The sequence below is a fragment of the Mauremys reevesii genome, linkage group 1 (assembly GCF_016161935.1).
Source record: "Mauremys reevesii isolate NIE-2019 linkage group 1, ASM1616193v1, whole genome shotgun sequence".
NCBI lineage: Eukaryota > Metazoa > Chordata > Testudines > Geoemydidae > Mauremys > Mauremys reevesii.
In genome coordinates, this window is record NC_052623.1 from 14,624,732 (window position 1) to 14,642,148 (window position 17,417).

The 17,417-nt window shown below is 42.0% G+C and overlaps 1 protein-coding gene across 5 annotated transcripts in view; it reads right to left on the bottom strand.

Annotated features, from left to right (window-relative positions):
* The window catches only part of LOC120396066 (disintegrin and metalloproteinase domain-containing protein 20-like), a 139,200-nt gene that overhangs the window by 10,823 nt on the left and 110,960 nt on the right, over positions 1-17,417 (bottom strand). For 4 of the 5 annotated variants that reach the window (XM_039520961.1, XM_039520960.1, XM_039520958.1 and 1 more), the window contains 2 exons: positions 6,799-6,876; positions 5,088-5,199 (listed from right to left, as the gene is read on the bottom strand). In XM_039520961.1, the coding sequence (XP_039376895.1) occupies positions 5,088-5,199; positions 6,799-6,876 (190 nt within the window). The remainder of the gene's footprint in view (positions 1-5,087; positions 5,200-6,798; positions 6,877-17,417) is intronic. The other variant, XM_039520959.1, reaches the window with a different exon arrangement.

Consider the following 17,417-nt stretch of genomic DNA (forward strand, 5'->3'; position numbering starts at 1 on the left):
GAGCAATGACTAAGGAGGAACATGGCAACAGTCTACAAATAAGTAAGCGTTCTCAAATGAGAATGCTTTGCTTCTGCCGACCCTGGTAATTCAACCAGAGCACCCCAGCAAATGTTAGTTGCCGTTGTAAAAGAGGCAGTCTCTCAAAACCTGGATCCCAGGCTAGACAGAGCTTTAAATTTCATACCCAACATCCAGAACTGCAGCCACAAATGAACAGGTACCCAGTACAGATCATACAACATTACTGTTATATGCCAATAGTTAACTAACTCAATTCACCACCAGATGTCAGGGTAGAGCTCATCCTGACTCTGCTTACATATCTAATATCCTGGGACCAACATGGCTACAACAACACTGAAAACATTGAAATTCTATTGTCATTTAAGATATAACAGCTTCTCCTGTTAAACCAAATTATTTAGCCTATTGTGATGCTGTATGATTGAAATATGACGATCTATATCATTGATATTGCCAATGTTAGACAACTGCAACAAATCTTGTACAAACCATGGCATGTAAGGTGTCAATGGAAAAGTTGTGATTTTCTAAGTATGATTATCTGGTTTAGAAGCATGTATCATTTTTGTATAAGAAGTTATGAATATTGGCTATGCACTGGTATTTTACATATGTGCTTTATTACTGAGTAACACACACCAGAAAAAGGTGTACATCAAGGTTAGACAGCTGTGAGTTAATGGCCCATTAAAGAGACTTAGCTCTCACAATGGGCCATAGAAGAAACTCATTCCCCCCACATAGATCTTCTGGTGGATGACTCATCCTCCAAGGGGCCAATGGCTACCCCTTGTGAGTCATCAAACCATGTAAGGACATGTGATATGCTCATGTGACCCTGACTCCTGTGACACTCCCCTCTGGTGTTATACGGACCGGTGATCTGCTAGGTCACTCCAAAACGGAGCCAGCCTTACCCTGCTCTGCTGTGAGAACCCCCACTCCGAGGCTGTTCACACACAGCCTCTGGCATGTAAGCTGCTCCTTGGACTGTGCAACCAAATGACACTAGCCAATATCTCCGGTCCCAGACACAACCCTAGGAACCTCCATCTTACAGTGTCCAGTTATGCCCAGTGGACACTGCAAGCTTATATAAGTTTGTCAATTTAACAAAGAAATTGATAGGTACCAGGCTTCTTATCTCAAGGGGAGTCTCTGACACACTTCAAACCAAATGCACTGCTTCAGGTAGAACAAACGGATTTATTAACTATAAAGATAGATTTTAAGTGATTATAAGTCAAAGCATAGCAAGTCAGAGTGGTTACCAAAATAAAATAAAATATAAGCACGCAGTCTAAACTCTCAACCGTATTAGACTGGGCAGCAGTGAGTTCTTCTCAGTCCACTGGATATTGCACTGTTGGAATCTTGTCTTCTTCTCAGCATCTTGGTTGCTTGCAGCATAGATGAGGGCAGGAGAAGGGCCCAGTATGTGTTCACTCTGTCTGTTTTATACTCTCAGTTCATGGGCTTGGGGAGCACAGGTCTAGGCATATCTGGAGGGCATTGCTGAGTCTCTCCAAGCAAGGCTGAGTAATTCCCCTGGTGTGGCCTCATGCAGGTGAATCATTGCATTGTAGCTCCCTTGCTGGACAATGGCTGTTGATGGGTTGTTTGACACCCCACCCAGGCATTCGTTACTTTCCTTGCTGTTGCCTCTGGGGAGCTAATATCTGGCTGATTCCCCTATTTACAGCACGCTTTAGTGACCACCATACAACACAATTCTCATAACTTCATATGCATTAACGATACACATATATGGATAGAGAAATGACTTTCAGCAGATCATAACCTTTCCCCTAATACTTACAAGGCATGTTTATATGCAAGATCATGATTATATGAAAATGAGGAATATGGGGGTTACAGTACGCTCCCCCAAGGTATAGAATGTCGCAACTCCTATCTTGTGCCAGTAACTTTCCACAAACTATGCGGTGAGCTTTGTTTGACACATAAAACTTCCAGGAACATGGCAAAGCATATAAAAGACCCTTGTGATGACTTATTTTGCCTCTTTCATGCTCTATTTTCTGGATTCACAACTAAAACAAGCATATTGAACTATGGACTGAGGACCTTCCAATCTTTTGAAAGTTACCAGAGAGACTTTACAAGCCAGCAGTCTCTACTATCACTGCTACAAACCTGATATAATGACATTGCAATTATTGTATGCATATGATCTATTAATCCTTTAACTCTTTTTTATTAATAAACCTTTAGCTTTTAGTTACTAAAGGATTGGAAGCAGAGTGATTATTGCGATATGACCTGGCTAAGTGGCTGATTTCTTGGGATTAGAAGGACCCTATATGAGGTTAAATTGGTTTTCAATAACCACCCATCATAGAGTCCAGTGTCTGTGTGGTGAGATAAGGGCTAGAATGCCTAAAACGACTGGATTTTGACTTCTTGTTAACCAATGTGGTGAGATAGAAGTTTACTTTGGTCACGGGGTCAGTATATCTAATAATAGAATAACCACCAGTTTAGAGTGAGTGTGCCCTATTTCTCAGCTGTGTGTCCTGAATCTGCTATTCCCAGCTCTGACCCACTGAGGCACAGTGACACCTATGTATACCTTGGGCAGGAGACATAAATTAACATTGGTAAACAGAGAGAAATAGTGGGATTTAATTTGGATTTAATATTTCACCAATTTGCCTCTTTCAGTGAAGCTCGTTGAATGACTTCTTTGAGTAACTGATTTAAATAGTTTTTTGATTTCATAGCACGTAGTTAAGATTACTCACTTTTGCCCATTTATAACCTGTTATGTTATCTATTATTACTCAAAAAGGGCTCCTCTGCCCTTAAACAAAAGTCTTTTGCCCATCTATAAACTGTTTTATTATCTATGATACACTAAGACAAGGCTCACTACCAATTTTGGGAAATGAGGTACTTTGGCCCCCTTCAAGGATAGACCAACTCTGAACAAGTGTAATCTTTGTCAAAAGCTCTCCACAGAGAAACATATAGACAAGATTGTAAGTGAAGTAACCATTGTTTATTGTTTGTGTTCTCTTTTGGTTTTAATTTTTTCCCTGTCTTTAAGAATAGTCGTAGTTAATATTTTTGATTATTTTGCTTGTCTTTAGTCGTGGTATCCTTAGAGGCCTGGCAAAGAACCTCATGTGACTTAAACAGTGGGAGTCATGTCCCTGAATTGGTATTAAGAGAGAAATTTATTAAGATTTGGCCCATTAGTTCTTATTATTCAAGACTATACAATTTTAGTCACTTTTAAGATGAAATTACTTGGTGCTCAGCAACTTGGAACAGTCCTTTCTACCCCAGATGCACCCCATCAATGGACTATATGTGGACAATCACTGGAAGAATTGGGGAGATATAGGAATTCAGTGAGTTTATAAAAATTGGAAAGTAATAACCAGTTAAAAGGAATGGGTGACTACTAGGACTGGGGGATTTAGGGTTATGGTAAGATAGAAAAATTCTACATAAGGAAGAAGAAAAATTCAAGAGGTTTGAGTAGGAACCCCCTGGAAGGTAGGTAGGAAAAAAGGGCATCACCTTCTTTACACTACTCTTTTGCCTCTGGTGTCTATTTAGGGCCAGATTCTGATCCACTCATTCATGATGAATAGTAACTTATCTCCACAAGATCCCACTGATCCATTTGTAAAGTAAGGTGCTACTTGTGTAGCCCAAGGGGCTAGCTTTAGCATTTATTTTATTTGGCAGTAATGCAAGGAACCTATAGGCCTGTAACCTGTAAGACACGGGCTTGAGCAGTTAACATAAGGCTTGGGACCTATGAACAGTGGCACAGATAAATGGCCTAAACTTCACCCCTAAGTTTTGGGGAACTGGAAATAGAGTTTGTAAGAGGGAATTTTGTCCATAATGACACCAGCCAACCACTGGAACATGAGATAACACTGGCGTTTGGAGAGAACATCTGCAGATATCTGAGCACAAGAGTGCCATAGCAACGAACTGATGTATATGATAATAAGTTGAGATCATTAGTATAATAACCAATAGGAGAAGGGCACTTTAACATTAGTAGGGTGAAGAAATACAGATAAGGAAGATGGGAGAAACCCCTATTGAATATGGATTAGACTTAGTGGCATCAGTGTAACGTATTATAAAAGCTGCATCCAAGCCTGTGTGTAGGAGGAGAGAGAGGTGTAGCCCTTGGGAGGTGCCAGGATGATGACCATTGGAGGTGATGAGGAAGATAATGGTTAACATTTCAGGCTGTTCTTCAAGGGATAGTGTGAGTATATGGATGTTCAGATGTACATTCTGCATTATCTCTATTCACTTTACTGGGTTCGAGTGTTTGTGACTTTGCTTAGGGCTGGTCCACACTAAGAAGCGGGGTCGAACTAGGGTACGCAAATTCAGCTACGTGAATAGCATAGCTGAATTCGAAGTACCCTAGTTCGAACTACTCACCCGTCCAGACGCCGCGGAATCGAAGTCCGCGGCTCCAAGGTCGACTCCGCCACCGCCTTTTGCAGTGGTGGAGTACCGGAGTTCGAACTATCGCTTCCGGAGTTCGAACTATCGCGTCCAGATTAGACGCGATAGTTCGAACTCCGAGAAGTCGAACTCACCGCATCGACCCGGTTCGTAAGTGTAGACTAGCCCTTAGTGTATTAATAAATTATTGTAGAATAGTGATAGTATTGCAACTGTGCACATCAGGGCTCCCAACTATACAGTAATTTTAATAACACTGGCCCTGATCTTGGGACAAGAACCTGTCAAATCTCAGAGTGATAACTGGGAATTCTTAAGTAAGCAATATAATTAATACATAATTTATGGATTGGCTACACTCGGTATGAGTAAAGATATCAGAATCAGGCCTTTTGAGTGTTATATAAGTAATGACTTCCAGCTCCTTTCAAGGGCCGCTCCAAGCTGACCACATTGCTGTAGCATAGCCTGGATGTGACAAAGGTGTGGGTGACAGTTGCTAGGACCACATTAGAATACAGGTTACGGGTTCCTGGTTTTAGACTAAAAAACAGGTTAAAATATAATGCTTAGTTTTTCACAACACTTACTACTGGTAGTCGGAGGAGGTCCACTGTCAACACTTCCTCCAAAGCCTTTTAATGTACAGTCTGGAGGGGCCCAACCAAAATTACAATGGCAGTTTTTCTTACTGTTGCACATCTGAAATAGAATAAGGGTATAAATAACATGAAACGAATAAGCAACTTGATGAAAATACAGCCTTCCTGAGTTCTTGGTGCAATCTTACTGCCTTGTACTGTATGGCATCACATACTAAATAAAAGACAAAATGGTAGTTTCTTAGATGCTGTTTTAGTGTTGTCAGATGTTTGGCTGTGTGCGTGTTCTCCCATGTGTTTTACCAGGTGCTGTCCCAGCTCTGCGCAGACAGCTGGCACAGCAAACTTCAAGCGAACCACCCAATAAATCCACAGACTGGGCTCGTAGTGAAGGCACTTGGTTAAGTTTATTGCCAATGAAGCACGGTGCTAACACCCCGGCTCAATGGTTACAGGTACACTAACACGTGTATGCTTGTGACAATAGACAGGCTCAGGTAGTGGCAGGACTTTCCACTATCCCCTAGGCCAGACAAAGACACTCCCGCTGAGATACATCTTTATACACCAATACAAACAAGTTACGTATCACCCTTGAGGTATCAGGGTGCCACCCATTGCCTTGTACCTGTAGGTTAGATCAAAACATCTATATTTATTATGCTGTCATCCTGACCTTATCCTTAAGATGGGTCAGCATGTTCCTGTTATCTTTGAGGAATGTGTTTTTATGGGGTGTTCTCATACCACCCTTCTGGAATGTGCTTGTGTAGGTGTTTTGTGCCTAGCACCTCTTAGGAATATGTGTGTTTACAATATCAACCCTATGCTTGTCAAATTCTGTGAGCAGGGCCTGCCTCTTACTCACAACTTAACTTTGCTTCATATCAGCTAGGTTTTAACTACTTTAGGCCTCAGGCCTCATATCAGGCCCCTGATGCATGGGCTTATGTTATAATATAATATGCTGGTATTTGTATTTTGAATATAATCAACACCAAGTGGCCTTTCGACTACTAAAGGAATACTTGTGTACAAGCTAAGTCATGGTAAACCTTAGTAAATGTACTAGGAAAATTATTTCCAACAGTACCGCTTCAGCATTCCAGTCTTTTAGAGTGTCACCACACCTTTCTCCCCCTCCTTGGAATGATCTGAGTCTTACTTATATATGTTCAGACCCCTCCCACACCTATCAGCCTCTGAGGGGACTACTTAATTGGAGTCAGTTACTTGTGGTTTTTTCTCCACTCCCACTATGTAGCAGTTCACTCTCTAACAGAGGGATGCAAGACTGTGCAAGCAATGAACTCGGCCTACAGAAGCAATGAAGTGTGCAACCCTCTAAATCCTATCCTTGTTAGCTCCAAGATGCATTAGTGTAAAGTACTCCACGTAGGGCTATTCTTGAAGACCACAGGAAACCTTTATCTTGTGCTATGAGAATGTAACACCTGAGCTTCTTGTTCTGAACTGACTCCCCAGCTGACTGTAATTGCAACATATAGAAGTAATTTTTTAGCAATAAAATCCAAAATGGCATGAGATCTGGCTATTTTACAGATCTGCCTGCTTTTCAAGATCATCTGACTAAAATCTAATTAAGTCTAATGTGAAACATCACTGCTAAGAGACTAAGTTCAGTGTTCTACATATTATACTTTGAAATTCTGAGGATGTTAAAATCTTTACTACTTACCCCTCTGTTACTGCATTTTGTGTAATTACAATCGTAATCCAGAATTTTTATATTGACACATGTCCTGTTTATACATATCTGTAAAAGTTCACAAATAAATATACATTAGATAATAGAATAGCATTAGGAAAGCCTGTATTCTGACTGGTTATTCGATGTGGAAACCACAGTATAGGTAAAAAAGAAAGGTAAATGCTAAATAATTTTTTTTTTCAGCGTGATCTTGGCACCACAATCAAAACCATCTAGAAAAGAGGAAGAATTAAGGTCATGCATGTGCTCATTTTCAGAACAGAGTTACTTCCACTTCTTCAGAATCCATATCAGAGACTCTGAAGAAGTGGAAAGGGTGAAACTATGTGGACAATCTACTCAAAGAGTCAGTTTCTGGCCAATAGCATTTCTCATTTAAGTATTCTTAGTGTAAAGCCTTGCACTATTGCTTTCTTGAAACAGGCATCAGCTGCCAACTTAAGAGAGTAATGCTGGATGAATGTATGAATTGAGTTTTAAGGAGCAGCCATACGTGGTAACAGCTAAAAGTCATCTATAGCCTCTTGACTACTGCAACATCCTTTTTTCTAGCATCTCCCCATTGCTTCCCATCAATTTAAAATTATCATCCTAACTCAATTTTCTGACCAAGTAACTCTCCTCCTCTTTTGTATTCATTCCTTTACTGTCTCACCCTTTATTCATTGCATTGCATTTAAAATTTGTTACCTTCACCTGTTACCCTGTCACCTGGTCAGATTTAATAATTTTTGGCCAGTATTTTCAGCATTACTTGATAGAAAACTAGTCTGTTATTTTATATCCTCTGCCTTTTGAAGGATTAAGGAAAATTCCTGCTGGAGAGATTCCCAATGAGCAGCTTCACAAAAGAGAGTCTCTAGAGTATCATATGGACATTTAGGATTATGACTTGTGCTTTATAAATAGGGCCCTACCAAATTCATGGTCCACTTTGGTCAATTTCATGGTCATAAGATTTTTTAAATAGTAAATTTCATGATTTCAGCTATTTAAAAATGAAATTTCATGTTTTTGTAATTATAGGGGTCCTGACCCAAAAAAAGGAGTTATGGAGGGGGACAGAGGGGTCACAAGGTTATTGTAGTTATGATTGTTGTACTGCTATCCTCACTTCTGTGCTGCTGCAGGTGGTGGTGCTGCCTTCAGAGCTGGATGGCCGCTGGCGGTGAGCCCATCTATAAAGGCAGAGTTGCTGCCAGCAGCAGTGCAGAAGTAAAGGCGGCCTCGTATGGTTGACACCCTTACTTCTGTGTTGCTGCCTGAAGAGCTGGGCCCTCAGTCAGCAGTTGCAGCTCTCCAGCCACTCAGCTCTGAAGGCAGCGCAGAAGTAAGGATCCTCCCTAAAATAACCTTGGTAATGCGTAAACCTGCAACTTCCTCTTGGGTCAGGTCCCCCAATTTGAGAAACTCTGGTCTCTCCTATGAAATTGGTATAGTATAGGGTAAAAGCACATAAAAGACCAGATTTCATGTGGGAGACCAGAGTTCATGGTCTGTGATGCATTTTTCATGGCTGTTAATTTGGTAGGGCCCTATTTATACATCGATCCCTGGTTGAAGATCATATGGGGAGGTGAGAGCAAAGAGCTGAGTAACAACTGGGTCAGATGGAGCATCAACCTGAAATTCCTAGGATGACGGTGGTAAACTGAAATGAGAGGGAAAAGGGTGGATCCGGCATCAAAATACAGATTTTATTTTATGCTGTTGGGGAGAAAAGTTACCAGTTCAGAAGTTAAAGACGCTGTACAGAAGGAGAGGTCACTCGCTTTGTGCAGTAACTGCAGTTTTTCAAGAGCTGCATCCCCATGGGTACTCCATGTCAGTTGTGCACACACCCATGCGCCTTTCATTAGACATATTCGGTAGCAGTACCCATTTGGCCCACTCATGCGCTCCAGACTTCCTCATGCCCTGTACTGGGGATATATAGAGCTGCGCTAGTGAACTTCCCTCAGTTCCTTCTCTACCATGAAGTCCAACAATATGAAACTCTGAAGCACATGGGGAGGAAGGAGAATAATGGAGCACTCATAGGGAAACACATCTGAAAGAACTGCAGTTACTGCTTAAGGTAGTAACCTCTCCTTTCAGTAGTGTCCCTGAGAATGCTTGAATTTACAGATTCCTGAGCACTATCTCTGGAAAGAACTTTGGATTTGAGTCCAACACTGAAGACACAACTTGATTGTCAACTGCAGTATGTGATCTGTCTGCGTGAATCAAGGCATAGTGTTGGCTGCTGCTCTACAAATTTCAGTCACTAGAACATCATTCAAGAGTGCTCTAGAAGTAGACTGGGATCTTGCAGAATGGGCTAATACCTAAGAAGAGATCCACCTTGAGAGTCTTTGAATGGACACTGTGGATTCCCTGAATCTGTCTGTAAATGAAACAAACAGTCTGGGAGACTTTCAAAAGGGTTTAGTTTTGTCCAGACAGAAGGCTAATGCCCTTCTGACATCCAACAATTTCCTCCCTGGTCTGGTGTGGTTTCAGGATGGAGACTGAATAATCTAATTAATATGGAATTCAGAAGATAATTTTGGGAGAAACTTGGGATATGGTTGTAATGAAACTTTCTTCCTGAAGAATACTGTACTGGAAAGAACTTCAATTAAAGCCTCTCGGTGACAGTGTTCCCTCTCTGCTTGTGGCGCCTCCTGTTTGTGGCTCTGGAGATTAGCTCAGTCTCTCAGCTGCATTCTCCTCAGCAGTCTCTCCATCCGTCTTCTCTCCGTATTTGTCCTCTCTCGCTCCCGGTGCTGCTGCTTCAGGTCCGTGGTGTGGCACTCCATCCAGGTTACTAAGTCCCTCCCCTTCTGGGGAAAATCACAGTCTTTACGGATGAGCTGTCTGGCAGGCATCTCCAGTGCCCTGAACCACTATCCAGTGTCCAGTAGAGGTACCCAAGCCCACGCTCTATGCTGGGTTCCATCACAGGGACCCTATAACATGCAACTTAGGCCTGTACTGCCTGTGACCTTACTGCTGTTTCCCTGAGGCTTTTCCTACCTAACTGGCTCCCCCACTCTGGGTTCGTCATCTTCTCTACTCCCTCCTCTCAGGAAGTCTGTGCAGCTTGCCATCCTGCAGCCACGAACACTCTTTCCCTCTTTCCAGGGAGTGACTGCCCTTCCCTAGCTGCCATGCTCCTCTCTAGCCAGCTACTTGGCTTTCTAGAAGCCCCGCCTGTCCTGTCCAAGGGAGCCTGTTTCTCAACAATTAACTCTCTTGCTTGTAGCCTAATTAGTAGCTTAGGCCCACCTGGTCCCACCCATCGCTTGCTTGGCCATCATGGGGTGCACATCCCATAACACCCTTAGTTCCCCAACTCATGCAGAAGTGATACCACCCTGAAAGCCATTTTCATGGCCAGGTGAAGATGGGGACAGGTGGCAAATGTCTCAAAGGAGGATTCCATGTGACAAATAAGGACCAAGTTTAGATCACATACAAGGGTGGGCTCTCTAATCAGTGGAAAAAGGTTCATCAGCATCTTAATGAATCTTGCTGTTGTGGGGTGAGCAAACACTGAAAATCCCTCAACTGAGGAATGAAAGGCAACTATTGCCACAAAGTGATCCCTGACAGAACTCATGGAGAGTCCTGAATTTTTTAATTCTAAATGGTAGTCAAGAACAGCATAGAGGAAATTGTGAACACGTGAAAACTGTCACCAGATAAACCAGTGCTGAATTCTGAAGATAAGTGTTTTGTGTAGACATCTTCATATGGTTTAAGAGTACCTGTTTTACCTCTGCAGAACAGGAAGTCTCTATCTCCAAGAACCATTGAGTAACCAAGTTCTGAGATGAAGAATTCCCAGAAGGGGATGAAAAAGTCTGACTGGAGTCCTAAAACAACAGGTGGGGAATGGGCAGAAGACAACACCAGAAAAGAAGCAAGGTGAATCAGGTAAAGGTACCAGACTTGTCTTAGACACACTGGGACAACTAAAACGATGGCCCTGACATCATCATGTTTGACCTTGTTCAATACTCTCAAGATCAACAGTACTGGAAGAGATCCATAGAGAAAACCCGTCATCCAAGGAATGAGGAACGCATCCCCCAAGGAGTGAGTACCCAGCCCTCCTCTCAAGAAGAATATATTGCACTTCCTGTTGGTGGCTGTGGCAAAAAGGTCCACCTTTAGAAATCCTATGGTCAGAAAAATGTGACTGAGGTTCTGTAAATCCAGCTCCCATTTGGAATTATAGAATAAGTTCCTGCTGAGATTGTTGTTCATGGTGTCTTCTGAGTCAAAACAAATGCCCCCAAAATAAAAAAGTTGCAGGAGAAAAAGAAAGCATGCAGAAGTCCAGCTGCAGAGCGGGGCTATCCAGTTTACTGCACTGAATACAGCATGTAGGATTACCTTGTGGGCAGGTAGCATGTGTGTGTGCATCCAGTGCAAAGAGCTCATGGCCCTCAGAGACTGAGTACGAGCTCTTGAAACCAGAAGTACACAGATGAGACTTTCTGGGACACTCTAGAATGACAGCCTCTGTGCTGCTGGGGACCTCTCGGGAGGAATCTCAGAATGCCTGCTGGTTGTGAAGGCTGTGGATTTCTTGAAACATCTAAGGAAAGGTCAACCAAGTCCTTAATAGAAAAGAATTTATTAAAGAATAAAAAAAAAAGTCACTGTCTCTGTAACCAAGATGGAACAATACAGGGTCTAAACTTATTAATCTCTGGAGAGAATTCCCCCTCCTTTCTTTCTCAGTAAAAGCAATCACAGTACAGACTTAAAGAAATTCTATAGCAAAACACAGAATTGCAAATACAGAAATAAAAGTATAAGAATACTAGTTCCTTGCTAATACTCACTAGCTTGAATAGAAGAATTTATTGCAGAAACCTGGGAGGACTTGATTAAGATGTCTGGACTCTCTTAATTCCCAAAAGATACTCTCCAAAAAAACAAAGAACAGGAAAAAAAACTTCCCTCCACACGGATTTGAAAATAATCTTGTCCCTCGTTGGTCCTCTGGTCAGGTGTCCACAGGTACTGCTTGTTAACCCTTTACAGGTAGACAAAAACCTTAACCCTTAACTAACTGTTTATGACAACAGTGCTGGGGTGGAGCTGGTGGTCGTGGTTCATGTAGGTATTAATAACATACAGAAAGGAGGAAAGAGGGTTTGGAGGCCAAATTTAGGATGCTAGGTAAGAGATTGAAGTCCAGGACCTCCATGGTAGCATTCTCTGAAATGCTTCCAGTTCCACATTCAGGGTCAGTTAGACAGGCAGAATGGAAGGGTGTCAATACATGGATGAGATGATGGTATAGGGAGCAGGGAATTAGGTTTATTAGGAACTAGAGAATCTTTGGGGAAAGTAGGAGTCTATCCAGAACAGATGGGCTCCACCTAAACCAAAACTGATCCGAATTGCTGGCATTTAAAATGATCAAGGTTGTAGAGGAACTTTTAAACTAGGGTCTGGAGGAAAAGCCGACAGGTTCAGAGGAGCACACAGTACAGACAAAGACATCTCAGAATTGAGAATCTATTAAGGGGGATTCTCTACATCCTAATAAAGAGGAGAGGATGGATGTTGATAAAGTACAGGTAGGTGTAGTAGGAAGAGAGCCTGAAACATAAGCCCTTATATTAGAGGCCTGGTATGAGGCAGGACCTGCTCACAGAATCTGGCAAGAACAGGGCTGATATTGCAGAAATACACATTCCTAAGAAGTGCTAGTCACAAAGTAATTATGCAAACACATCCCAATATCAAGTGGTACCAGAACATCCCTATATGAAGGGTGGTACAAAAACACTCCCCAAGTATAAAAGGAACATACTGACTCCTCCTACAAGATACGGTCAGGATGACAGTATGGAATCAAACCGACATGTAAAAGGTAATGAGTGATAACTAGCCACATCAGGGGGCAGTAACTATGTCAGAGGGGGAGTATTAATTTGTTTGTATTGGGGTATAAAGATGTATCTCAGAGGGAGTATCTTTGTCTGGCCTAGGGAGGAATGGAAAGTCCAGCCGTTCACTGAGCTGGTCCATTGTTCTGGGCATATATTAGTGGTACGGTAGAGTCTGCGGGATACTAGTACCATGCTTCGTCAACAATAAACCTGGCCAGGTGCCTTCGTCCCTTAACAGATCCTGTGGTCATTGGGCAGTTCGCTCGAGTTCTGCTGTGGCAGCTGTCCGCACAGGACTGGGGCAGCACACAGAGGGAACACACACACAGCCAAACATCTATCAACATCTAACAGTAGAAACTTGAGTGAAACAGTCAAATGAAAAAAGTCCCATTCAATTATATCATATGAAGGCAGAAAACTAAAAAATGACAAATTTTAGAAGTTCTTGTATACAAATGCTAGAAATCTAAATACTAAGATGGGAGAACTTGAGTGCCTAGTATTAAATGAGGATATTGATATAATAGGCCTCACAGAAACTTGGTAGAATAATGACAATCAATGCTTCAATAATAAGAGTACAGCAGTAATATATTTACTACCAACCACCTGACCAGGATGGTGATGGTGAAATGCTCCTAGAGATTATAGAGGCTATAAAAATAGACAATTTAATATTAATGGGGGATTTGAACTATCCCCACATTGACTGAGAGCTTGTCACTTCAGGACAGGATACAGAGAGAAAACTTCTAGACCCTATTAATGACTGTTTCTTGGAGCAGCTAGTCTCAGAACCCATGAGGGGAGAGGCAATTCTTGATTTAGTCCTAAGTGGCGCACTGGATCTGGTCCAAGAGGTTAATACAGTTGAAACGTTTGGTAATAGTGAGCATAACGTAATTAAATTTAACATCCTGGTTGGGGAGAGGAACCAAAGAAACCCACCACTGCAGTTCTTAACTTCAAGAAGGGGAACTACACAAAAATGAGGAAGCTAGTTAAACGGAAATTAAAAGGAACAGTCACAAGAGTGAAATGCCTGCAAGTTTCAATGAAACTTTCTAGAAACACTATAATAGAGGCTCCAATTAAATGCATACCCCAAATTAAAAAAAAATAGTAAGAATATAAAAAAAATATACCACCATGACTAAAACCAGGAGAGTAACAGAGTTGGTTAGAGGCTAAAAGGCATCATTTAAAAATTGGAAGTCAAATCTTGCTGAAAACAATAGGAAGGAGCATAAGCTCTAGCAGGTAAAATGTAAAAATATAATTAGGCAGGCCAGAAAAAATTTGAAGAGCAACTAGCAAAAGACTCAAAAACTATATAGCAAAAAAAAAAAATTACATACATCAGAAGCAAGAAGCCTGCCAAACAGTCAGTGGAGCCACTGGATGATCAAGTTGCTAAAAGAATACTCAAGGAAGATAAGGTCATTGCGGAGAAGCTAAATGAATTATTTGCACCTGTCTTCTCTGCAATATTTACTCCCTTTTCCAGATCATTTATGAATATGTTGAACACCACTGGTCCCAGTACAGATCTCTGGGAAACATTGCTACTTACCTTTCTCCATTCTGAAAACTGACAATTTATTCTTACCCTTGTTTCCTGTCTTTTAACCAGCTACTGCTCCATGAGAGATTTTTCCCTCTTACCCCATGACTCCTTAATTTGCTTAAGTGCCTTTGGTGAGGCACCTTGTCAAAGGCTACTGAAAGTCCAAATACAATATATCCACTGTATCCTTGTCATATGTTTGTTGACCTCAAAGAAGTCTAATAGATTGGTGAGGCATGATTTCCCTTTACAAAAGCCGTGTTGACTCTTCCCCCCAAAATTGTGTTAATCTCTGTGTCTCATAATTCTCTTTACTATCATTTCAACCAGTTTGCCTTGTACTGAAGTTAGGCTTACCAGCCTGTAATTGCCAGGATAGCCACTAGAGTATTTTTTTTAAAATTGGTGTCACATTTAGCTATCATCCAGTCATCTCCCACATAAGCGGATTTAAATGACGTTACATAAATATGAAATTGCTGAACTACTCAGTGTGTTGAGTTCCTTCAGAACTCCTGGGTTAATGCCATCTGGTCCTGATGACTTATTAGTATTCCAAAACCTCCTCTATTGACACCTCAATCCAGGACAGTTCCTCAGATTTGTCACCTAAAAAGAATGGTCAGGTGTGGGCACCTCCCTCACATCCCCTGCAGTCTCAAAGGAAAGGTCTTCCACAGTATTTTGGTGCTCAGTGCAGGACAACTGCAATAGAAAAGGAACAAGCTGCAAAAGCAGCTGCATCCATAGAAGCTTATAATGAAGTTCTTGCTATAAGAGCTAACTGTCAGCTATGATGGCCTAAAACTATTCAGAATGTTACACAGGAAGGTGCTCAATAAAGCTGTTTAACTCAGTATAGTTGATGTGGTTATTCTTCACCATCAAATTTTAGTGGTCCATGATCCTAAACTGCCGGGTCACGGATGAGTAAGTCTTACAGCCAAACAGGTTGAGGAATTTTTATTCCTGATCATATGGTGTTGCTTTAGTGTGGTATTGTCTGCCATGTTCGTTGACGGCCTTGATAACCAAGGAGTTAGGTGAAGGGTGAGAAAATAAAAGTTCAGATTTTTTGGCTGAAATGTAATGCTTTTTTTTGGAGCCTTTACATGTAGGTGGTACGGTTGCCAGGGTCTGCCAGATGGTCTTGGTGGGTTTTGGTAAAGCATCATTTACTGGGAAAGTCCCTCGAGGTGAGGCAGTCAAATGAAGAATGTCTTCAACTCTTGGACCTCCTTTAATGGTATCTATGGCAAATCAGCAATTTGTTTCATCAGCTCTTCATTTCTGTCAAGATTTTGTCAGCCAGAAAAGGTAGGCGAGGCATTATGGCCTCATCTGGAGAGAAGATGCTGATACTTGTTTGTGGAGTGACTTTCTTGTTTGCTCTTGCCTCTTGCTCATCTCCTTCAGTTGAGCTTGTTGAGGAAGAAGAGATGGAGCAAGAGACCATCTCCCCCATGGTCACCACAAGAAAGACTTGGTGCTCTTGAAAACTGTTGTCAATAGGTGGCTCAAGTGTCCCAGTGTGGCCACAGAGGGGATCCATAAGGCATAGGAGGTGGCAGCTAATGCTGCCTATACCAACAAGAAGGGTTGTATTGTCCCTAGGTCCTCTCTTTCCATAAAGGTGTCAGGGAGGTTGTTCCTATGTTGGGAAATAGGGGAACCTTGCACAGAGATTTGGGAATCAGAAGAGAGGGAATCTCAACATCATCTAGAGGGTGAGGTCTGCCTAGCTTGGGTAGTATTAGAGAAGCAGATGGTACTGTGGAAAGATCCAATCCCAGTGACCCTCTTGATCTCGGTACCAACAGGCATTTGACACCCATTAAGAGGGAGATTCCAGCTTGTCTGAGACAATCAGTCTCTTGCATATTTCAACTTCTATGGTACCAGATGGATTTGCACAGAGAATGAGTGAGATTCATAATGGTGGAGCCAGCTTTGACAGATCCTGCCTGGTGGAAGTTGTCGCTATAGAACAGATCAACTGCTTTGGAGGTAGCGAAGTATCGCGAGATGCCTGATTAGATTACGCAAGTACTGAAGGAGTCTGGGTCGCTTGTCTAGGTACCAAAAGTAGTACAGGAAGGTCTGTCAATACAGCCTTTCTGTAAGCAGAGTGTTTAGAGTCTCTGCTAGTATAGTTATGCTTAGGGTATCGAGGTATGCTTAGTGACCATGGCTTTTTGAAGACCTTGGAGTCTTAGAAGGGCTCCCAGTACCTTAGAAGCCTGGAACCGCAGTAGTACCCAGTCCAGGACATGAGATATCTGATGCGGTTGATTTCTGAGGAGACAGAGGCTTTTTTTCAAATAGGGTCTTTATGAGGAGAAATAGAACACCTCTTCTTAGGGACCTTCCCAGTACTTTCTGATGTCTTTTGCCACGAAGGTCTGGGACAACAAGGTATGGATGTTAATGGGGAACTACACTTGCTCATAAGAGACTGATGTATGGGGCAGGTATCTTAGCCTGGATCCAAGGTAGGGCAAAAGGAAGTGTTCCAACATAAGGAGCCTGAGCCTAATCTCCCTGTTTTTTTTTTGGTGTGCTCTTAAAAGTTGAACAAATATTGCACTTTTGTGGGATGTCAATGTCCCACAGACAGAAAATGTACCAGGAATGCCCGCCATTGTCTGAGATAGATTCCCAGCAGGTGATGCAGTGCTTGAATCCTGGAGATCTTGGAACATCCTGGTTAAAATTTCCAAGTGGAAACTTGTCGGTAGGGAGGCGGGGAAGACAGGGGAGATGGACTGGAAAAAATAACCCTCAAATGAAGTAAAAATAAATTACGATACAATACTTTGAGTAGAAATAAATAACTACACTAAACTAAACTAAAATCTAGAAGATGCTAAAGCTAAGCTTTGAACACTAGAAATGTGCATGCTAGAAGCTCCATCTCAAGCTGAGGTGGCTAAGAAGGAATTGAGATTGGTTTGCTTGCACAACTCTATATACCATCAGTATGGGGCATGATGTCTGCAACACATGTGTGGGCCAGACAAGTACTGGTACTGAAAAATCTCTGACCAAAGGCATGTGGGGTACACCTGAAGTGGAGGACCCACAGGGCCACTATCTGAAGAAAAAATTGTTATTTTTAA